General features: G+C 40.0%; 1 protein-coding gene across 1 annotated transcript; it reads left to right on the plus strand.

The window, feature by feature from the left end:
- Positions 1 to 820: 820 nt before the first annotated feature.
- Positions 821 to 19,389, plus strand: LOC130034144 (leucine-rich repeat-containing protein 14-like). Its single transcript, XM_056125699.1, has 4 exons — positions 821 to 1,128; positions 16,846 to 17,145; positions 17,576 to 18,169; positions 18,876 to 19,389. The coding sequence occupies exons 1-4, from the start codon at positions 821 to 823 to the stop codon at positions 19,387 to 19,389; spliced, it is 1,716 nt and encodes a 571-aa protein (XP_055981674.1).
- The last annotated feature ends 847 nt before the right edge of the window (positions 19,390 to 20,236 follow it).

The raw sequence follows: 20,236 nt of genomic DNA on the forward strand, positions 1-20,236 counted from the left end.
AATGACTTACCGCTCTGGTTCCAGCCCGTAAACAACTGAAGCAAATGAAATAATAACCATTACTGCAAACAGATTGGATCTCAGGGAACATTCCAATCACTAAATTCTCAGTGAGAAGTGAAAAAGGATGATAAAGTATAGTTGAAAAATTCCCCAATGAAGACACAGATAGGAAAAAAATGTTCCAATTTCCAGATGATATCCTTGTCTACATAAAATATTGCATGGATATTTAAATATCATTAATAAATCAGAAAAAAGCCTTCCCTTTGTAATTGTATGTCCACCGTAGAGATTAAAAAATAATTTGTTTTCTAAAGGGGGCGTAGCAGAGAGATAGTTCAGGAGTTAACTCACTCTCCTTGCATACTTATGGCTCTGGCCTGAATCTGCACAACCACAGATGGTCAGCTAAGCACCTCCAGCAGTGATTCCTAAGCACAGAACCTGGCTAAGTTGTGAGCATGTCTGTGTATGCCCAAAATCTACATTAAAGAAACAAGTAAAAGATTGATGTTAGACACCCCCCTCCCCCGCAAGGCAGTAATAATATAGAAAAGAAAGGAAGTGGTGTGGTCAGGAGCACTGGATGAGTTTCTTTGATTCCTTTTGTCACCAAGTGGCTGATTCCACCAACCTCTGATTCCTTTTGTCACCAAGTGGCTACTCATTTTTAACTTAAGTCCTCCCTCAGCATGTTCAATAAACACGCACAGCATTGTGTGATTTTGATAAGGGGCCAGTTAGAAACTCTGACGGGGCTTTGTCTGGCCCACAAGGGATAACAGTGTTTATTTATTTCCACCCAAGGAAGTCTAAGATGGCCGGCAGTACTTGTTACCCATCCACTCGAAGGACCTTCCGGGACTTGCTGTTGCTGAGAGCGGGAAAGATTTTGGTCCCGCCTCCTTGTACAAAGATGATTGACAGAGCCTGTCACAAGGTCCACTCTGCTCCAATCACGAGTGTTCTTCTGGTAAACTCAACTTCGGGAAGGCGCCATTATGGCACTGGGACACTCCGAAGCTTGAGGCTTGTTTGTCGCGGTCCGGAGGCAAATTTACCAGATTCCATTCTTGAACTTTTGGATAGATTGCCGTATTTTCCCAAACCCTTCTCCCAAATTAGGTAAGTTATAAGTGCTATAATTCCTCAGGGCCATGTTTAGGGATTAACAAAGGCAATCGGCACTGACTCCTGTAAAAGTCTACATCGTAGTGACTGAAAATAGATGATTTTGTTGCTTTCTTGAATAATAAAAACAAATTAGTCGTCATGCTTAATTAATAATAAAAATAATTGTCTTTATCAAGGATCCCCTGATAATAGGGGGAAAAGGGAAGCGGGGGAGGCACTGGGACAATGGTAGAGGGTGAGGTGTTAGAACGTTTTTATATGTGAAACCCTGACATTATCAATATTGTAATTTGTGGTGCCTAAAATACATTTGAAAAATCAAATTAATTGGGGCTGTAGAGACAGTACAGCGGATAGGGTGCTGCCTTGCCTGTGACGGACCCTGTTCTATCCCCGGCATCCCGTATTCTGATCGCTGCCAGGAGAGATCCCTGAGCGTGGAGTCAGGAGTAAGACCTGGCCACAGCTGGATATGGCCGCCGGGGAAATATACACAAAATAAAACAATAATAAATGAAAGGATGTCGTTCATAATGTATGTAGAAAAAAATTAAGCTGTGATACCTACCAGGTAAATAGAAGAAAAAAAGAAAGGTATCCAGGTTCAGCTGTTCAGGAACCACTTTCACTTAACAGTCCATCCCTCTACCCTCCAGTGAGATTCACTGTAATTATATGATTAATTAGGTTAAGCTTTCTGAATCTCCTAAATTTCTCTTCTTTTCTAGCTGTGGGGCAGAAGAGATAATACAGTAGGTCAGGGCGCCTGCCTTGCACGAGTCTGATGTGGTTCGATCCAAAGCACCCCCTACAGTATCCCACACTCAGCAGAGAGTGACTGTTGAGCACAGAATCAGGAGTGGAACCTGGGCACTGTTTGATGTGGTTCAAAAAACACACTAGGGATTGCCTAGTCATGCTTTGAGTTATAGTTTGCTATCATTTGAATGCCCCTACATTTAAATGGTAAAATTTGAATTTTTATGTGCACAGATAAACATTTTTATTCTGCTCTAAATATTTTCTTATGTGTTTAAAATGTTTTCCTCATGTTAAATGAAAGTAAATGTTCATCTACACTTCAGACAGGACTGCAATTTGATTTCATGTAACGGAGTCTCTAAGGTAATTTGAAATCATTTTTATTTAATAAAGTAGAGCGTTATAGACGTACTGCTGATTTGCAATACTATAGAAATTTCAGGAGTATGACTTCACGTGTCTTCATGTGTATATATCGCTCCTTGATTTTATCATTTTTATCTTCCCCTTCTTCAAAAAATAGCACAGAAAATAACTCTGAAAATATGGTGAATTAATTTTTATGTGATATAACATTTATTCTTCTCTGTATGCATTCTTCTGACAATGTTTCAATTGGCTAAACTAATATTAAATAAGAACACTTTCCCTTATCCAGTGGTTTTGCCTTTTGAATAATTTATAATAATTTAGAGTGCCTTCCTATTTTTCTTTTTTTTTAATTTTATTGAATCACCGTGAAATAGTTACAAGCTTTCATGTTTGGGTTACAATCACTATTTTTCATATTTTGCTTTTGTAGTACATAGAGCTAGTACAAGATAAAAGGAATTGGCCTTGCAGAAGCTCATTTCTGTTCAATCCCAGTACCTTCTATGGTACCTCAGTTCCACCAAAATGATCCTTGGGCACAGAGACATGTAAGCCCTGAGCATAGAGGGTTGTATTCCCCAAAGAAAAATATGGAATTATAACAATGATATTGTTATTAATTGTATAAATGTTATAATTATAAATTATGCTTCTTATAGTTATCCAATTGTTGCAGCAAATAGTCTTCACCAGTTTTAACATCAAATGTTTACATCGCATGTAAACACAGAAAGATGATCAAAACTATGAAGTAGATGCAGTACTAGTAAGTAATACACAGACATTTCAACTATATCAATTTTGAACAGCTGTCTAACTTCATCATTTTGTTTCAGGACCCATTCAGGATACTGCATTGCTTTTGGCCCACATTTCTCCATAGTCTCCTAGAAGCTGATAGTTCCTTAACCTCTTGGTGTTTTCAAAACCCTGGTTTACACTTTTGAAGATACCCCAGGTATTTCTATTGAATGTCAATTTGGTCTTATCTGATGTTGTTCTTATAAGTTAGATATTTCGGGCAAGAATAGCTGTTTATTCTCCTTCCCCCTCCCACTTGACCTCAAATGATGAGGGATAAATTTCCTCCCTAGTGGTCAGGACGTGGCTGCTCAACAGACACTGAACACTCAACAGAAGAGCTCCGTGGTAGTTTATTATTAACATTTGGTCCAGCCTGTGATAGTGATATAGGTAGAGCCTCACAGGAATTGCATTCTGGAAGAGCATGAACAAGCAGGTGCTGGAACTGTGGGCACCAATCTTGAAATAGAAAATGACATTATATTCACATGGAATTAACTTGTTTCAGTAATTCTTTGGGTTGACAGAAAACTGAACCCTACTATTCAGGGCCAGATAGTTCACCAGATGGAGCAATTGCCTTGCACACAGCTGATAAGGATTTGATCCTAGGCACCCAGTATGGTTCTCCACAACCTTCCATGCGTGATCCCTGAGTTAAGAGCCAAAAGTAAGGCCTAAGTAAGGTGTAATCCCCAAACCAGAAGTAAACAAAAAACATACTACTACTCAGACATAAGCAAGCACTGTGACTAGTTTCTATAATAAGAAGTGTTCTTTGGCTGGTGGTTCTTACTCGTGGGAGCACAGCAGGAAGGGGGTTTTGCTCAGGTCATTTGCGGCCTCCTGCTTTTCTTCAGATGTCAAGGCATATATAGCACCAGGCCTTAATTTTAGGCTCCTTTCTCCAAACAACTGTTTAGGGAATAACTACCTGATGTCCATATGTTGTGTTGCTAATTATGCTCCTTTTAATCAATTTACTAAGTTGGTGGCCATTATGATCTTAGTATTGGTACTTTTTTTCATTTGTCAACAATAAATATTATGACGGGAATTCCTTAAGACCATGAAGATGACCTATTTCTTCTCAGACACCCTATTTTTCATAATATATCTGGGGATTTTGTCTCTAATAATTATTTCCTAATGGCTTCTTTTTATTTTCCTCACTATCATATTTATTTGTCGGAATTCTCCTGAAAAGCAGTCTCCTATCTATCTTTCTGTCCATTGTCAAATTATTTATACATTTATATTATAAAATTCACTTTTTAAATCATTAATATCAGTATCAGCTCATAAACAATGATATGTATGAATTCGAATCAAATTACATACAACCATTTGTTTTGTTCTCATTGAATTGTTCTAGCTTTGGTCATTGAAAGAGTCTTTTGTTTATTTCAATGTCTTTCCCTATGACTGTTCCTCTTTAAACTTCCTCTTTTATTACTACCTTGAGAAGTTCACATTCTTTTTTTCCTTCCTGCTTTAGTGTGTTTACAATATTCATTTGAAATTTAGTTTGGATAAATTGTTGGCAATTGTATTTAAGTTTATGTTTCCTCTACATTCTGATTTATTTCAATCACTTATTAAAATTTTGTGTCTTGGCTCCTTTGGTCGGGGTGTAGTATACATATATTTGCATATCATAAACTGTACACCAAGGCTATTAATGTCAACATCATTGTAAATATATTGCCTGAATTATTATATTGGAAAAATTCAAAGTTAAGACAATACAATTTACATATGTAAAATATCTCTATGATTTTAGGAATCTGGGAAATATTCCCAGCATATTCAGCTCGGAGAAGTTTGTCACTTTCTCAGATTTTCCCCATCCTTTTACCTCTCTCTGATTCCCTCACTTTTTTTCTGTGACTTTTCCACTCTGCTTCTTAATATACCCAAATGCTTTCATTTTGTGTTTAAGCTTCTCCTTCTCTGCATTTATTTTTCACGATGAACATTTTTCACCGTATGATTTTTACAATATGATTTCATTAATTTTTGAAATGAAGTTCAGGATTATATGTATATACAGACCTTTGCACTTTTCCTTTTTTGTTTAACACCATTCAAGGAAATCCCTCCTTCTCCTTTTATAGGGAGCTTTACATCCCTTTTTCACAGCTGCATCACACAGCTGTTTTAGTTTGAATAACTCACATTCAAACCACTTATCGATGTATGAGCATTTAGATGGTTTTCATTGTTTTGCAGTTACAAAAATAGGATGTGCGGAATAACCTTAGGCATAAATATTTTGTATTGGTGGAAATATTTAATATTACGGTAGTGGGATAATTGGGTCAAAAGCTAAGTGCATATCTAGTTTTGCTTGGTATTTTTTCCCTTGAGGTTCTAAATTCTATTTCTCTTTTATATTACATAATCCCTGTGTAGAATATAGGAGGTTTAACTTCTGCCATTGCCGAGCAGAACTTTTCATCATTAAAGTTATTTTTTAATTTCAGACTAGAGGTTTGTTAATTCTATTCCCAGCATCAATGTATCAACGTTGATGTTTCTTCACATCCGTCCGTTTCAATAAAACATCTTCATTCTTTTAAAATATTTGTTCATATGGTAGATTTCAGTGTCATTTACAAATACAGATTTGTAAGTTTTGTGTGGTTTTCATTATTCCTTTCTTGTGCCACCACCTGTGGCTCCGTGCTCAGACATCGAACCCTTGTTGGCCAAATGCAAGGCAAGCACCCTAGTCTCTGTAGTATTGCTCTGGTCCCAGAATTTGTAAGTTTTGATACATTATCTGTTTGAAGATTGTTTTGGATATATGTTTTGATCATCCTGTCATACAGTTTCTAAATTCGATACGAAATTTTAGTTCTTTGTTCTTCCGTATTTGAATCCTATGTGTGTTTCATATATACGCTGCAAATAATTTACCTTTGTTTTTCAGTTGCCTTAATTATTTATGATGCTCAATATATATGTTAATATTTTGTGCAGGAAAATTGATTCATCTTCCATTCTTTTGCCTTTGGAATCTGACTCAGAGTTAGAAAGACCTTCCCTGTACTAAAATAAGGAAAGAGTTACGCCACATTATCTTCAAGAACTACCATTTCCTTTTTGTTAGTCTTGATATCCTTAGCTCATTTGCAGTATATTTTGGTACGGTATGTGATATGGAGCTACTTTAATTTTTTACAAATATCTCCATAATTCTAGCAACAATGATTTAAAGTTCATGTTTATGCCCAGTGATTTTACCTGTCACACACAAAAATTTACATATGTGCTTGGGTGTACATCTCAGTTCTCTCTTCTACTCCATAGGTCTAGTATTTCTGTTCATGCAGTAGTACCATGGTGATGTAATTACAGAAACTTTAGGGTGTGCTTTATGTTAAGTACCAATGCTTGCCTCTCCCAGATTTGCTTTTTCCATATTTACTCTAGGTATTGTATTTTTCTAGAAACTTCGTTTTCAACTCTCCTAACTCCATAAAAAACATTTCATTATAACTTGATATTCTATTATATTAATACTTTAGGGGAAATGTATAGTGCTGTTGTTGTTTTCAGGTCAAAACTGGTAGTAAGGGAGATCTAATCTTCACTCAGTATTTGGATCTCCTCCTAGCAGTGCTCAGGGTTCAAACTTGAGGTGCCTGGATTCAAACTTGTGACTCACACATGCAAAGCGTGAGTCCCAGACCTTTGAGCTAGCTGTCTTCCTGACCCGACATTTTCTTCATTTCTAATGGTGGCTTATTCTGTACAAGAAAATTCAATTTTTTCTCTTTATCCAAGTTTTCTTCTCTGTTCTTCAGGGGTATTTAAAAGGTTTTTCCTTACATGTTTTATTAGTCTCATTCTTATGCAATTAATCATTATGTTTTGCTATTGTGTATGGTGTTACCCTCTCTGCCAATGTGTCCTCCAGCTGCTATATGTGCATACAATGACTATTGATTTTACTTGTTCATTTAATTACTTACTTATTTTAAGTTTTGGACCGTGGCCAGCCATTCCCATGGCTTACACCTGGCCTTTGTCAGGAATCACTCCTTGCATGCTGCAGGGACCATAACTGGAGCTCAGGGTCAAACCCAGTTTGGACCACTGCAAGGTGGATGCTCTATTCGCTGTACTATCTTTCTTGATTTGTTTTATTTATTTATTTTTGGGGTGTCACATCCAACGATGCTCGGGGGTTACTCCTGGCTCTGCCCTCAGGAGGGACTCGTGGCCATGCTTGGGACCATATAGGATGCTGGCGATTGAACCTGGGTTGGCCTCATGCAAGACAAATGCCCTACCCGCTGCACTATCGCCCCAGTCCCTATATTATCTTTATTGTCTCTAATTCTTCGTTTTGATAGTCTACCAGCTGACTATAATTGTTGTTAACTTGTTATTGCTTTTATAGGCCTTTCAGGTATACTATATTTTCTCATATATCTGGATTTACTGATTTTTCCATTGTATATGTGTGTGTTTGTGTGTGTGTTGTGCATGTGTGTTTTGGGCCATACCCAGTAGTGTTAAGGGCTTATTTCTGACAGTGCACTCAAGGAACACTCCTTGCATAGCTCAGGGTACCATATGAATTGCCAGGGATTAAATCTAGGTCAAACAGATAGAATGCAACACTTTACCCACTGTGCTATCACTTCGACCCTTGATTGTTCCATTCTTGTGAATATAATGTTTAGTCAACAGCTAATATTTAGAGTGTATCATTGAGGGACCAGAACAATAGTACAGAGGGTAGGGTGTTTGTCTTGTACTCCACTGACTCAGATTTTCCTCCAGCATCCCATATGGTCCCCTGAGCATCGTGAAGGAGTCATTACTAAGTTCAAAGCCACAGGTAACCCCTGAACATTGCCAGGTGTGGCTCCACGAACAGGAAAAGAATAGAGTACATCATTGAAAAGGAATGAAATAGCAAACATACTAAACTTGTTCTGTATGTTGTGGTGAATTCTCAGTTCTTCACTAAAAATAATACTTGTTTTAGTAATCACATATACAGATATGTGTGTAAATATATAGACATATACGTTCTATAAGATTAAGAAATCATCCTAATTTTTAATTTCTCCAGGATTAAACATGGTGATAAACTTTCTAATATGTTGGTCAGCTTCTATGATGGTAATAATATATTTTCTTCTAACTTTAATACTATGGTAAATGATAAAATGCAATTCCTAATGAAGAATTAATTTTTTATTAAATCACCACGAGATACAATTACAAAGCTTTCATGGTTGATTTTCAGTTATACAATGATCAAACACCCATCCCTCCACCAGTACACATTTTCCAACACCAATGTCCCCAGTACGCCCCCAGCCTATGCCTCCCCCGGCCTCTATGACAAGCAATTTCCCTCTTACTATCTCTCTACTTTTGGGAATTATGGTTTGCAATACAGATACTGAGAGGCTATCACGTTTGGTCCTTTATCTACTTTCAGCACACATCTCACATCCTGAATGATCTCTCCGATCATCGTTGATTTAGTGATCCCTTCTCTATTCCAGCTGCCTTCTCCCCAGCTATTGAGGCAGGGTACCAACCATGGAGCAATATTCCTCGTCCGTGTCTCTACTAACAACCAGTGCTGGCATGGATGTGGGGAGAGAGGCACTCTCTTTGATTGTTGGTGGGAATGCCATTGGTCCAGCCTTTTTGGAAAACAGTATGGGCATTCCTTTAAAAACTAGACCTTGAGCTTCCATATGACCCTGCAATTCCACTTCTGGGAATATATCCTGAGGGTGCAAAACAACACAGTAGATTTTGGCTATTGTGAACAGTGCAGCAATGAACATACAAGTGCAGATGACATTTCAACAGTACTTTTCTTTGCCTCTCCGGGATATATTCCCAGGAGTGATATTGCTGGGTGAAATGGGAGCTCAATTTCTAATTTATTGAGAAGCGTCCATAATATTTTCCAAAAGGACTGAAGCAGTCGGCATTGAATACTCATCCCTCCACCAGTCACCATTTCCTACCACCACGGATCCCAGTGTCCCTCCCACCCCCCCATCCCCCCATCCCACACTGCCTCTGTGGCAGGTCATTCCCTTCTGTTCTCTCTCTCCTTTTGGGTGTTGTGGTTTGCAAAAGTGTTAAGCCTGATTTTCAGGGAGAAACGTTGTATGATTTACTTTCCATTTATCACTTTGTACATAAGGAGATGTCGCTTATGAGGCTGCACGGTTAGGAGTAAATGTACTGGTTCCCGCATGCCCGAGCAATGCTTGTAGAGGCTCATGGTCACCGGGGTTCCATCCGGAGAAGGCGGGATGCAGCACCTACCCCATCTGGGACTTCCCGGGGATATTGGCTCTGTTTGGGACCTGGAACATTCTCGGGGAGCTGTGGAGCACCCCAGCGGTTTTCTTCCTTGTTGCTTTGTGCTGGGAAGATGGCGCTGGGAGGGCGGTTTGTGATCGTGACTTCCGGAATCAGAGGTTACCTGGGAGCCGGGGCAGTCCTGGGGCAGTTTGGAGTAAAAGTCCTGGTTCCCGCATGCCCGAGCTATGATTGTAGAGGCTCATGGTCACCGGGGTTCCATCTGGAGAAAGCGGGATGCAATACCTACCCCATCTGGGACTTAACGGGGATATCGGCTCTGTTTGGGACCTGGAGCATTCTCCCATTCGGATTTCTTCTTTGAGAAAGTTTTTGTTCATTTTTTCACCCCATTTTTTGATGGGGTTGGATGTTTTCTTCTTGTGGAGTTCAACCAGTGTTTTGTATATTCGTGATATGTACCCCTTATCGGATGGGTCTTAGGTGAATATCATTTCCCATTCTGTAGATTGTCTTTGTATTCCGGTCACTGCATCTTTTGAGGTGGAGAAGCTTCTTAGTTTAAGATAGTCCCATTTATCTATCTCTTTTTCCACTTGGTTGGCCAGTGGCGAGTCCTCTCTGAAAATGCCATTAGCTTCAAAGTCCTAGAGGATTTTACCAACCTTGCCGTCAATGTACATTGTGGATTCCGGTCTGATGTTGAGGTCCTTTATCCAATTTGATGTTATTGAGTGCCCGAGAACAGATGACTGGTTAAAGAAACTTTGGTACATCTACCCAATGGAATACTATGCAATTGTTAGAAAAGATGGAGTTATGAAATTTACATCCAAGTGGTTCTACATGGAAAGTATCATGCTAAGTGAAATGAACCAGAAATAGAGGGACAGACATAGAAAGACTGCACTCATCTGGGGGATATAAAGTAACAGAATGGGAGACAAACACCCAAGAATAGCTGAGTTAAGTGGTAGGATTTCTTCTGCTGCACCGCTTGTAAGGTGGCAGCACATGCTGGGGGAAAAGGCAGCTCAGATAGAGTAGGGAACACTAAGTAAAGCATGTTTAGAGGATTCGTTCGGGATGCTAGATGCGTGCTGAAAGTAGACTATAGACCGAACATGATGGCCACTGAATACCTCTATTGCAAATCACAACACCCTAAAGAAAAGAGAGAGCAAAAGGGAATGCCCTGACACAGAGGCAGGTTGGGGTGGAGGGGGTTGGGGGTGGGAGGACTATTGGGATTATTGGTTGTGGAGAATGGGGCACTGGTGGAGGGATGGGTACTCGATCATTGTATAACTGAAATCCAAGCACAAAAGTTTTAACTATAGAACTGTACCTCATGGTGTTTCACTATTACAAAGCACACTCGAAATGTCATCTGCACCTGTATGCCCATTGCAGCACTGTTCACAATAGCCAGAATCTGGGAACAACCTGGGTGCCCGACAACAGACAACTGGTTATAGAAACTTTGGTACAACTAATATGCCCGTGTTAGGAAAGACACAGTCATAAAATTTCCTTAAAAGTGGATGGTCATAGAGAGTATCATGCTAAGTGTAATCAGTCAGAAAGAGAGGGAAAGTCAAAGAACGGCTGCACTCATTTGAGGAATATAAAAATGACATAGACTGCAGAACTAAATTGTATCAAAGAAATAAGTCATGTGGGCAGAGGATGTGCTCACACATCCTTTAAATTTCACTTCTTGAAGACACAAAAATAATTCGTTTTTATTTTCTTAACGAATCCCCATGAGACTCACAGGTAGACAGTTGTTCATGACTGGGTTTCGGTCATACAATGTTCCACCACCCATCTTTTCAAGTGTATATTTTCTTCCATCAATGTCTCCAGTTTCTTTGCCACCTCACACCTCAGCCTGCTTTTATCGCAGACTTTTTTTTGTTCTTTTTTTTTTGAGCAGACTACATATACAAAGTGCCTTTTATTCTTTTGTGTTTTTAATTTTTCATTTCATATAGTTGTTCACAATAATTGATGATGAACAGTATTCAATATTTTAATATCAATCCCACCACTTTATTACATCTTCCCACTACCATTATTTCAAATTTTACCACCACCACTGAAGCCTGCCCACAGACAGATGATAAATAATTTTTTGTATTGCTTTTTATGAACAGTATGAGATGGCTGTAAGGGTCTATTTCTCAGTGTTTCAACCAAAAAATTTAAAAAATGTAAGAGATGTCACACCGCTGCAAAAGTGGCCGTGCACTGCTGGAATTTAAAATTTGAAATAATTGGGGTTCGGAGATATCTCTGCCATGAGCTGCACAATTCTGAGATTCACTTGTGAGTCTCTGGATCATGAGCGTTAATGCGCTTACGTGACACCCAGAGGCAGTTTGTGGACATGACAGCCAGGACCCAGGAAGGGCGGGGAGATGGGAAGGGGCAGCCGAGTCCCAACCCCTTGAGGCCTGGCGTTTTCAGTCACTGGTCCTGTATATCTGGATTTTTTAGCGGTTTTATTCCCTTTTGGGGCGGGGCGGGCCGGGGGGACAAGTCGGACAAGTCTGTGAAGATCAGCCATGAGGGTGGCAGTGATTGTGTTCTGGATGTTGGAGGCTGCTGGGGTTCCTTTCGTGTAGCCTGAGTGAGCTGCTCGATTCCGAGCTTCATTTATGAGTTTCCAGACATTTTTATTCTGTTTTCCCCCTTTTACCTTTTACACGCTAGTTTGCAATAGTATTACTGAAAGGGTATCATGCACATTATTTTACCTCCTTTGAGCACTCCAGTTCATGTCCAGATTCCAACTATCATGGTCATAGTGCTCCCTTCTCTGTCCTAACAGCACTTCCCCCACCTTGTGGCAAATTTCCTACCGTGGATGATTCTTCCTGGCCATTCTTTCTTTGTGTATTATTCTCATACTGTTTTTAATATCCTGCAAGTGTGTAGAATCATTCTATGCCTGTCCCTCTCCATCTGACTCATTTCACTCACTATGATAATCTCCATGTCCATCCATGTATAAGCAAATCTCACGACTTCATTTACCTAATGACTGTTGTATTTCACAGAGTAGCTGTTCCTTAGTTCGTTTGTTTTTTTCAATCTACTTATCTGTTCTTGTGCACTTGGGTTGCTTACAGATTCTGGTTATTATCAATAGTGCTACAATTACCTAATGACTGTTGAATTTCACAGAGTAGCTGTTCCTTAGTTCATTTGTTTTTTTCAATCTACTTATCTGTTCTTGTGCACTTGGGTTGCTTACAGATTCTGGTTATTATCAATAGTGCTACAATAGTGCAGATGACTTTTCTGTAGTGTGTTGGGGTTCCTAGGGTATATTCCCAGGAGCAGTATTGCTAGGTTGTATGGGAGTTCAAGTTTAATTTTTTTTAGAAACATCCATATTGTTTTCCAGAAATGGTAAACCGATTGGCATTTCCACTAGCAGTGAGTGAGTTACTCTGCATCTGTTCCAGCACTGGTTGTTCTTGTTCTTTTGATGTGTGCTAGTCTCTGTGGTGTGAGATATCTCATCCCATTATTGCTTCGATTTGCAACTCCATGGTGATTAACGATGTAGAAAAAATTTTTACATGGTTTTCGGCCATTTGTATTTCTTCTTTGAGGAAGTTTCTGTTCATCTCGCCTTCCCATTTTCGATGGGGTTGAATAATTTTCTTCTTGTAAAGTTCTACCAGTGCCTTATATATCTTGGACATTAACGCTTATGATCGTTCTATTTTGTTTCTTCTCCCTTCTCTCATTTTTTGTTTCACAACTTTTTGTTAGTTTTGTGTCACAATGAAATTTTTTTCCTAATGTATTGTCATATATTTGATCTTTCATGCAGTGTTTTTATTTTCACATTTTTTCTGGTCAGTGTCAAATGCTTCATAAAGCATTTTAGATCTTTCCTTTTCAGTGACCTTGGGTAGTGCGTAGAACATTGATACCCTTATCTTTGATAACTTAATAGAAGCCCACATGTAAAACCATCTGTATAAGGTTTATTGTAAAAAAATAATATATGCGTAGAAGGGTGTTGTGTATTGTGGTCGCGGGCTCTTCACGTAGCTCTCTCTCACCACCCGCATTCAGCCCTCTCTCACCGCCCGTGTTCAGTGCTCTTGAGCCACTGTGTATGTACTGGATCGGGATGGCTGTTGGCAATGGGCAGGCAAAGGAAGGAACGAGGGCCAGGCTGGTTGGTATCCATTGCAGTTTATTCCAATCTCCTCTCTATTCTCCTCTGAGTCACCTTCTGCTTCTCTCTGGAGCTCCCTCTGATGTTACAGTCTCAGTTTATATAGCAATCACATAGGGCGGCTGTATAAAGGTGGGTTGACCATTAAAAAATCAGCAACGAAAGGTAAAACCAATCCTCCAGGAGATTAACTCAAGGTCAAAATCTCATCAAAGGGGATTACTCCAGGTTACTAGGAGATCTGCGTAAGGGAGGTGGAGGGGGATTCCTATCCAGGATGTGTCCGCTTTCTTCTTTCCTCAGCTAGTAATCCACTGAAATAGTTGTAGTAAATCTACTTCTAATATTTCTAGCAATGTCATTCTGTATGAGCACAGTAAGAGATATAGAAACTTAAAGTTTGGTTCTTCCTGAGGCCATCTCACTATATATTCCAGACCACAGTCCTCAGGCCAGGTTTGTCTTCCTAAACCCAGCAGAGTCCTAATCTCGTTGTTACTTTTGGATCATGACAGCATTTGTCCATGACTATGGTCTCAACTTATAGTTGAGTATTTTGGTGCTTTGACCTGGCCCATTTTGATGTCAGGGTAGCTCACAGCTTGCCCTGGGTCCATCCAGTTCCTCGTCGGGACCCTGCTTTTGGGGTGGTAGGAACTACGGGCAACTGAGTTGAGAAAATAGATGCCCAGGAGTAAATATTATTCAGAGTCAATCAACTCCCAAGTTACAAAAGCATAATACTAACTGTCTTCCTTTGTCCATACAGAAAAGACATGGCTTTAAGGTAAACTAAGTTCCCTGCGGCAAGGCTGAAAGGACAAACAAAATGTTATCCTACAATTTATCTTGGAGGATTACACCACTGTCCACTGTCCTCCTGTTGTTCATCGATTTGCTCGAGTGGGCCCAGTAACGTCTCCATTGGAGACTTTGTCGTCACTGTGTTTGGCATATCGAATACATCACGGGTAGCTTGCCATGCTCTGCCGTGAGGGCGAGATACTCTCGGTAGCTTGCCGGGATCTCCGAGAGGGGTGGATGATCGAACTCGCGGCGGCCATGTTGGCTGCGTTCAAGGCAAACGCCCTACCACTGTGCTTTGATGAAAATTGGTTAATTATTTTATCCCAATATATTTTTAATAAATGGACTTAATTTTACTAGAAAATTAGTGTCTCTTGTGATTTTCAAATGTATTTGAATAGAGGTTTTGCTAAGTAATCAATTTTTCTATTTCATGGCAGTTCATGCTTTGTCCTTTATTACTTTGTATATGTATGCATTCTTTCTTCGTTTATCAAGCTAGCCAGTAGATGGTTTGTTCTACCAGTAAAGGTGGCCTGTGTAATAAAGGGAGGCACAGTTTGTCTTTCTATATCTGTCTTTTATTCCTTTCGACTTGGTTTGATTTTTATTTCCTGTCACATGCTTTCTTTTGATAGATGTAGCTGTTTTCATTTGGGGGATTCCATGAAATGATTCTGTAATCCATTTAGTTTCATTTCTTAAGTTTACTTTAAAGTATTTATTACTTTGAATTTACCTCTTTAAACATAGCGCGTAGATACTGATATTGTGGGCATTCATTAAATTCCTTAGCAAATTGACTACGACTTTAATTTGCATCTACTCAAACAAGAGATTGTTGAAATATTCTCAGGATTTGTGATGATTTATTGCCATGTGTTTTTACCCTTTCTTAATCTCGTGGAGGACAACCATATGTTCCATTAGTGAGTATAATGCTCAGTGTCACATGTTAGGAAGTTTATAAAGGTAAGGTAAAGGTAAAGGCCCTCCCGTTGATCGTCGATTTGCTCGAGCGGGCCCAGTAACGTCTCCATTGGAGACTTTGTTGTTACTGTGTTTGGCATATCGAATACTCTCGGTAGCTTGCTGGGCTCTCCGAGAGGGGCTCTCCGAGAGGAATCGAACTCGGGTCGGCCATGTTGGCCGCTTGTAAGGCGAACACTCTACCACTGTGCTATCGCTCCAGCCCAGGAAGTTTATACTGTCGTTTAAAAGCACTTCTTGCACAACTTATTTCAAGACTGTGAATTCCCTAAACTGTATCATTCCTTCAAATCTGAATGATAATCCAGCTGGATAGAGTATTCTTGTTAAGAATTTATTTCTGTTGAGTTTTTGTACTATATCTTTCTATATTTTTCTGGCTAATAGAATCTCATTTGATAGATCTGTTCTACATCTTACAGGCGTTTCTTTGTAAGTTCCTTTTTGATCCTGCTACTTTCAACGTTCTGTTTGTATCTTTGGATTTTGTCATTTTGAGTATAATGGTCTCAGAGTTATCCTCGTTAGGTGTATTTTCACTGTGACCCTTGAGATCTCTTAAAACTCAGGACCAGTATTCCCAATATTTGGGGAATTCTTGATGGTGATTTCTTTAACTATATTTCATCATATTAATCTTCCTGTTCATCTAGGGTCGCGAAACTTCTTTTTTTGTTTCTATGGAAGTCATCCTGTAGTTGTCTAGCATGCTTTTCAATTCTTTTCAGCCTGTTTCATCTGTTTACTAGTGGTTTCCCTCATCTCATCTCAGAGTTTCCTGATTGTCTGCTCAGCTGCTGTTATTCTGCTATTCAGAGCTTTAATTGAGTTTTTAAATACCATCTATCATGCTCTTCATTTCAGTCATTTCTTATGGCAGTTTTTTTGTTCCAACATTCATGCTTTTTTTTTTTTGCTGACTACCTGTGCTATCATTACTTTGAGCTCATTGATCATCCTTATGATCGTGTTAGTTAAGTCATTGTCTGGGGCTTTACTGAGCTTGTTGGTGTTGTTTATATCTACAGTTGATATTGTTTTTCTCATTGTAGTTCTACGCATTTTCCCCCACTGAATTTCGAGTGTTCTTGCTGTGTTGAGTTTGAATCTTTGTAGTTGGAACTCCTAGAATTTGCTGAAGGATTAGGCTGGAGGTTGGCTGTCCTTCTCTGCCCGACTTCACAGAATGACAGGAAGCATAACTATGAGCCACATGTAATTTGTGCAGTAGATCTATTTTATGGTCACATGCTTCAGGAGCTGTGATTTGGGCCCTCATATAGGGCATAGATTGGATGTAGAGGCTGCTAGGACCCACCTGGTAGGGAGGCATTCTGCCTTCTGTTCCAGAATTGGCCCAGTGAATTCTGCTGGAGGCAGGTCACACATGGGATGGCAGAGTAGCAGAAAGGTCCTCTTCTCAGAATTTCTAAACATTCCTCACTCTGAAGCAGGATTGTGAAGATGGATCGAAATACTCTACCCACTCTGATGGAACTTGCTGCAAAGAGTCTGATGAGTAATGAGCCTGCAGGTGTCTACGCCTTGGAGGTCCTTCCTAAACATCTCTTCATTCAATTGTTCACCACTGCCTTCTTGGACAGACGGAAGAAGATGCTGAAGGAAATAGTGAGAGTTTGGCCCTTTCAGTGTCTGCACATTGGGACATTGAATATAGGAGAATCACCCTATGAAGTCTTGGAAGCCATGGTGGATGGTCTGCAGTTCCTCCCCGTACAAAACACTTCCTCAGGGTAAGAATATTCCAATATAGAGAAAGTGAGTGAGCAAATAGGTGTGCTGAGTCTGGGAGCAGGGTGATAACAAGAGTCTCTCCAAAGTGACCAGTGATGTATGTTTAGTATGTCTGTATGTCTATTGTCCAAGAGGTGGAGTTACCTTAAGTAGGGCAAAGTCTTACAGAATCGACTGCAGAATAGAGTTGATTTAGAATACTATGGGTGTATGTATTTCTTGAATACGACTGCTTAGAGGATGGCATGGGCATTGAGACTGAAGAGAAGCAGAGGTGAAGAAAGTATAAGATAAACAGAGAAAGTCACAGTAAATTGTAGAAAAAGAACTAGCATGTGAATGGCACGTGGAGTGAAAACCAGAGAATAATTGTTCCTGCTATGACACCTGCTATCTCCCACATGTTCTGTGTACTTTTCTCCCTTACAGGACCTCCAAACTGAAGATTCTTGATTTAAGACAGACAATGGAATGTGGAATCACATGCTATTACAGGGCCAGACACCCATTCTGTTTTCAGTCCTGTGTTTATTCTCAGCACTCCATTCATGGAATAGAAGAATCTCAGCATAGAGCTAGGTGCCTTGGAATGGGTACTTCAGAGTCTGAGCCTGTCAATAACCCCATCGAATTATTAGTGGACATTTCCTTCAATCGTAACTGTAGAGCAAAGCAATTTATTTTTTTTATTAAGAGAAAGGTTGCACAGAGTTTTGGGTCATTGCACGTCTGCTGCAGAAATTTGATAATTGATAACATGCCTTTGCAAAGAAGAAGCCTGCGGATGATAGATCCGGCATGTATTAATCACCTTGAAGTGATTCGGGCTCACCTGAGAAATGTTACCATCCTTTTTCCTCATTTGACCCACCTGGAAAGCCTTAGACTGACTAACCGTCCCTTTCAGTCTTGTCAGGGGAGAAACTTCAACATTTTTCTCACATGGCTTGGGAAGCTAGAAGTACTTCAGGACCTCAGCTTGTCCTTCTTCGGCCTCAAAGATAAGCTGCACAAACTGCTCAGGTGATGGGGTCGAGACACTAAAATTCCCGTACTTAAATCCTCATGCCTCTATTTTCCCTCCACCTTCTCCTTGGGAATTGCTGGAAGTTTGAGACTTGTCATACTAGAGAGAGGCACATTGTGGTGAGAACAACCGGGCTTGAACTGTGCACTTTCATTTGTTCAGTCAGCCAGTCAACCATTTGCAAACACTGTGATAAGTCTTCAGATACATTGGTGGGAAAAGTTTCAGTGATAATCCTCTGAGAACGCACTATCCTTTAGAGTGGGGCAAGAGGCGTTCACATGGAGAAGTTTTTATTGCTATAGCTCTGACCTACATCTCTATGAATTGGCCACAGTTGTTAACACTGCCAGACTTTTGACCCTGTAGTTTACCCAAGTTTTAGGCCCTGAATGGAAACCTTGTCACCTGTGGCTCATGAACGGGAGCCCTCAGTTTTTTCCTATCTCAGACTCATCTTCACCAGATAATGAACAGGATCCACCATTGTTTCTTTGTACAGTTTTTTACTCCATCTTCCATTAACCTTGAATAACTCCCCCACGTTAATAAATCTGTAACTTCCAGCTCCAATGCCCCGTGGTGAAACTTTGGCAAATTTTGCACAAATTACTTTACCTTAGAACCTTCGGTAGCTTTAACGAAAAGCCCCCTGCCATAGTCAACTATTCTAAAATAATCTTTCTTTTTTTTTCTCTACAGAGTCCTGCAACCTCAGTTGGATACATTGACTCTGTCTTTCTGTCAGCTTTCTAGCAGAGATGTCACTGTGCTGTCCCAGAGTTCTCAGGTCACCAACTTAAAACGATTGAATCTGAGTAACAACCACATTTTCCAGGAAGTTAATGAGCCCTTTCTGACTCTGCTGGAGAGAGTCTCAGGCACCCTGCAGCATCTGGAGTTGACCAACTGTCAAATCACAGATTCTATTCTCTCTGCTCTACTCAGACCCCTGAGTCGCTGTTCCAAGCTCTATGCCTTTAGCTTTTCCTTCAACCCCATCTCAATGCCTGCACTCACGAACTTTATGCAACAGCTAACAACCTGGATGAATATTCGCTATGTGATTTATCCTATCCCTCTCCATTGCTATGAACAAGGACTTTTTCATGTTAGTTTGAACCGACAGAAACTTGAGGAAGTGCAGACCCAGATGAAGTTGATGCTACAGGCGGCAAAACGAGAAGACCTGTGCTGGTCCACTAATTCTGAATGATGTTCCATACGAAAAAATTGCTTCAACATTTACGTGTGGCCATTCACAGATTGTTGCTGGCATCTACAGTGGTGGCTTACACTTGATTGTGACTTAATTAACACATTGTGACATCAACTTGTTATGCACTTACTGTTTTCTCTGAAACCAAAGTTTGTAGAAATGCATGTGTAACATCCTACTGTTTTAGAAAATTGACCTCTTACTTTTTTATTAAATGAAGCTCTAAAAATATTAAAGGAATGTGAATGGTTCTGTTGATTTCTTTCTCATTGCTTGGTAGCTGCATCTTCTGGTTACCAAACACATTTTGTACCCATGTAAAACTACGTATGTGTTTGGTAGTTGACCAAAGTACCAAACATATGATTTACCTGCTCACATTGATTATTCCTTTTATACACTCAAGAGTAATAATTGTTATAAGGCAGGTCAATCAAAACTCTTTCTTAATGTGGTAGTTTTTGAAGCCAATAAATTTTCCTCAGTGACCTAGCACAGAGGGCTGGAGCGATAGCACAGCAGGTAGGGCGTTCGCCTTATAAGCGGCCAACATGGCCGACCCGAGTTCGATTCCTCCGCCCCTCTCGGAGAGCTCGGCAAGCTACCGAGAGTATTCGATATGCCAGACACAGTAACAACAAAGTCTCCAATGGAGACGTTACTGGGCCCGCTCGAGCAAATCGACGATCAACGGGAGGGCCTTTACTTACTTTAAGATTGTCTTGGGTTTACTAGTGACAAGCCAGTTGTAAGTAAAAGAGAAACTGTATCACTGTATCACTGTCACTGTCATCACTATCATCCCGTTGTTCTTCAATTTACTCAAGCGAGTGCCAGTAACATC

Source organism: Sorex fumeus, unplaced genomic scaffold, assembly GCF_029834395.1.
Source record: "Sorex fumeus unplaced genomic scaffold, SorFum_2.1 ptg000058l, whole genome shotgun sequence".
NCBI classification, from domain to species: domain Eukaryota; kingdom Metazoa; phylum Chordata; class Mammalia; order Eulipotyphla; family Soricidae; genus Sorex; species Sorex fumeus.

Excerpts from the sequence above, each read along its gene's own strand:
- LOC130034144 (XM_056125699.1), top strand. The coding sequence starts at position 821 with ATGGCCGGCAGTACTTGTTACCCATCCACTCGAAGGACCTTCCGGGAC. Across the intron at positions 1,129-16,845 it reads AAACCCTTCTCCCAAATTAG|GATTGTGAAGATGGATCGAA; the intron begins GTAAGTTATAAG and ends ACTCTGAAGCAG. Across the intron at positions 17,146-17,575 it reads GTACAAAACACTTCCTCAGG|GACCTCCAAACTGAAGATTC; the intron begins GTAAGAATATTC and ends TCTCCCTTACAG.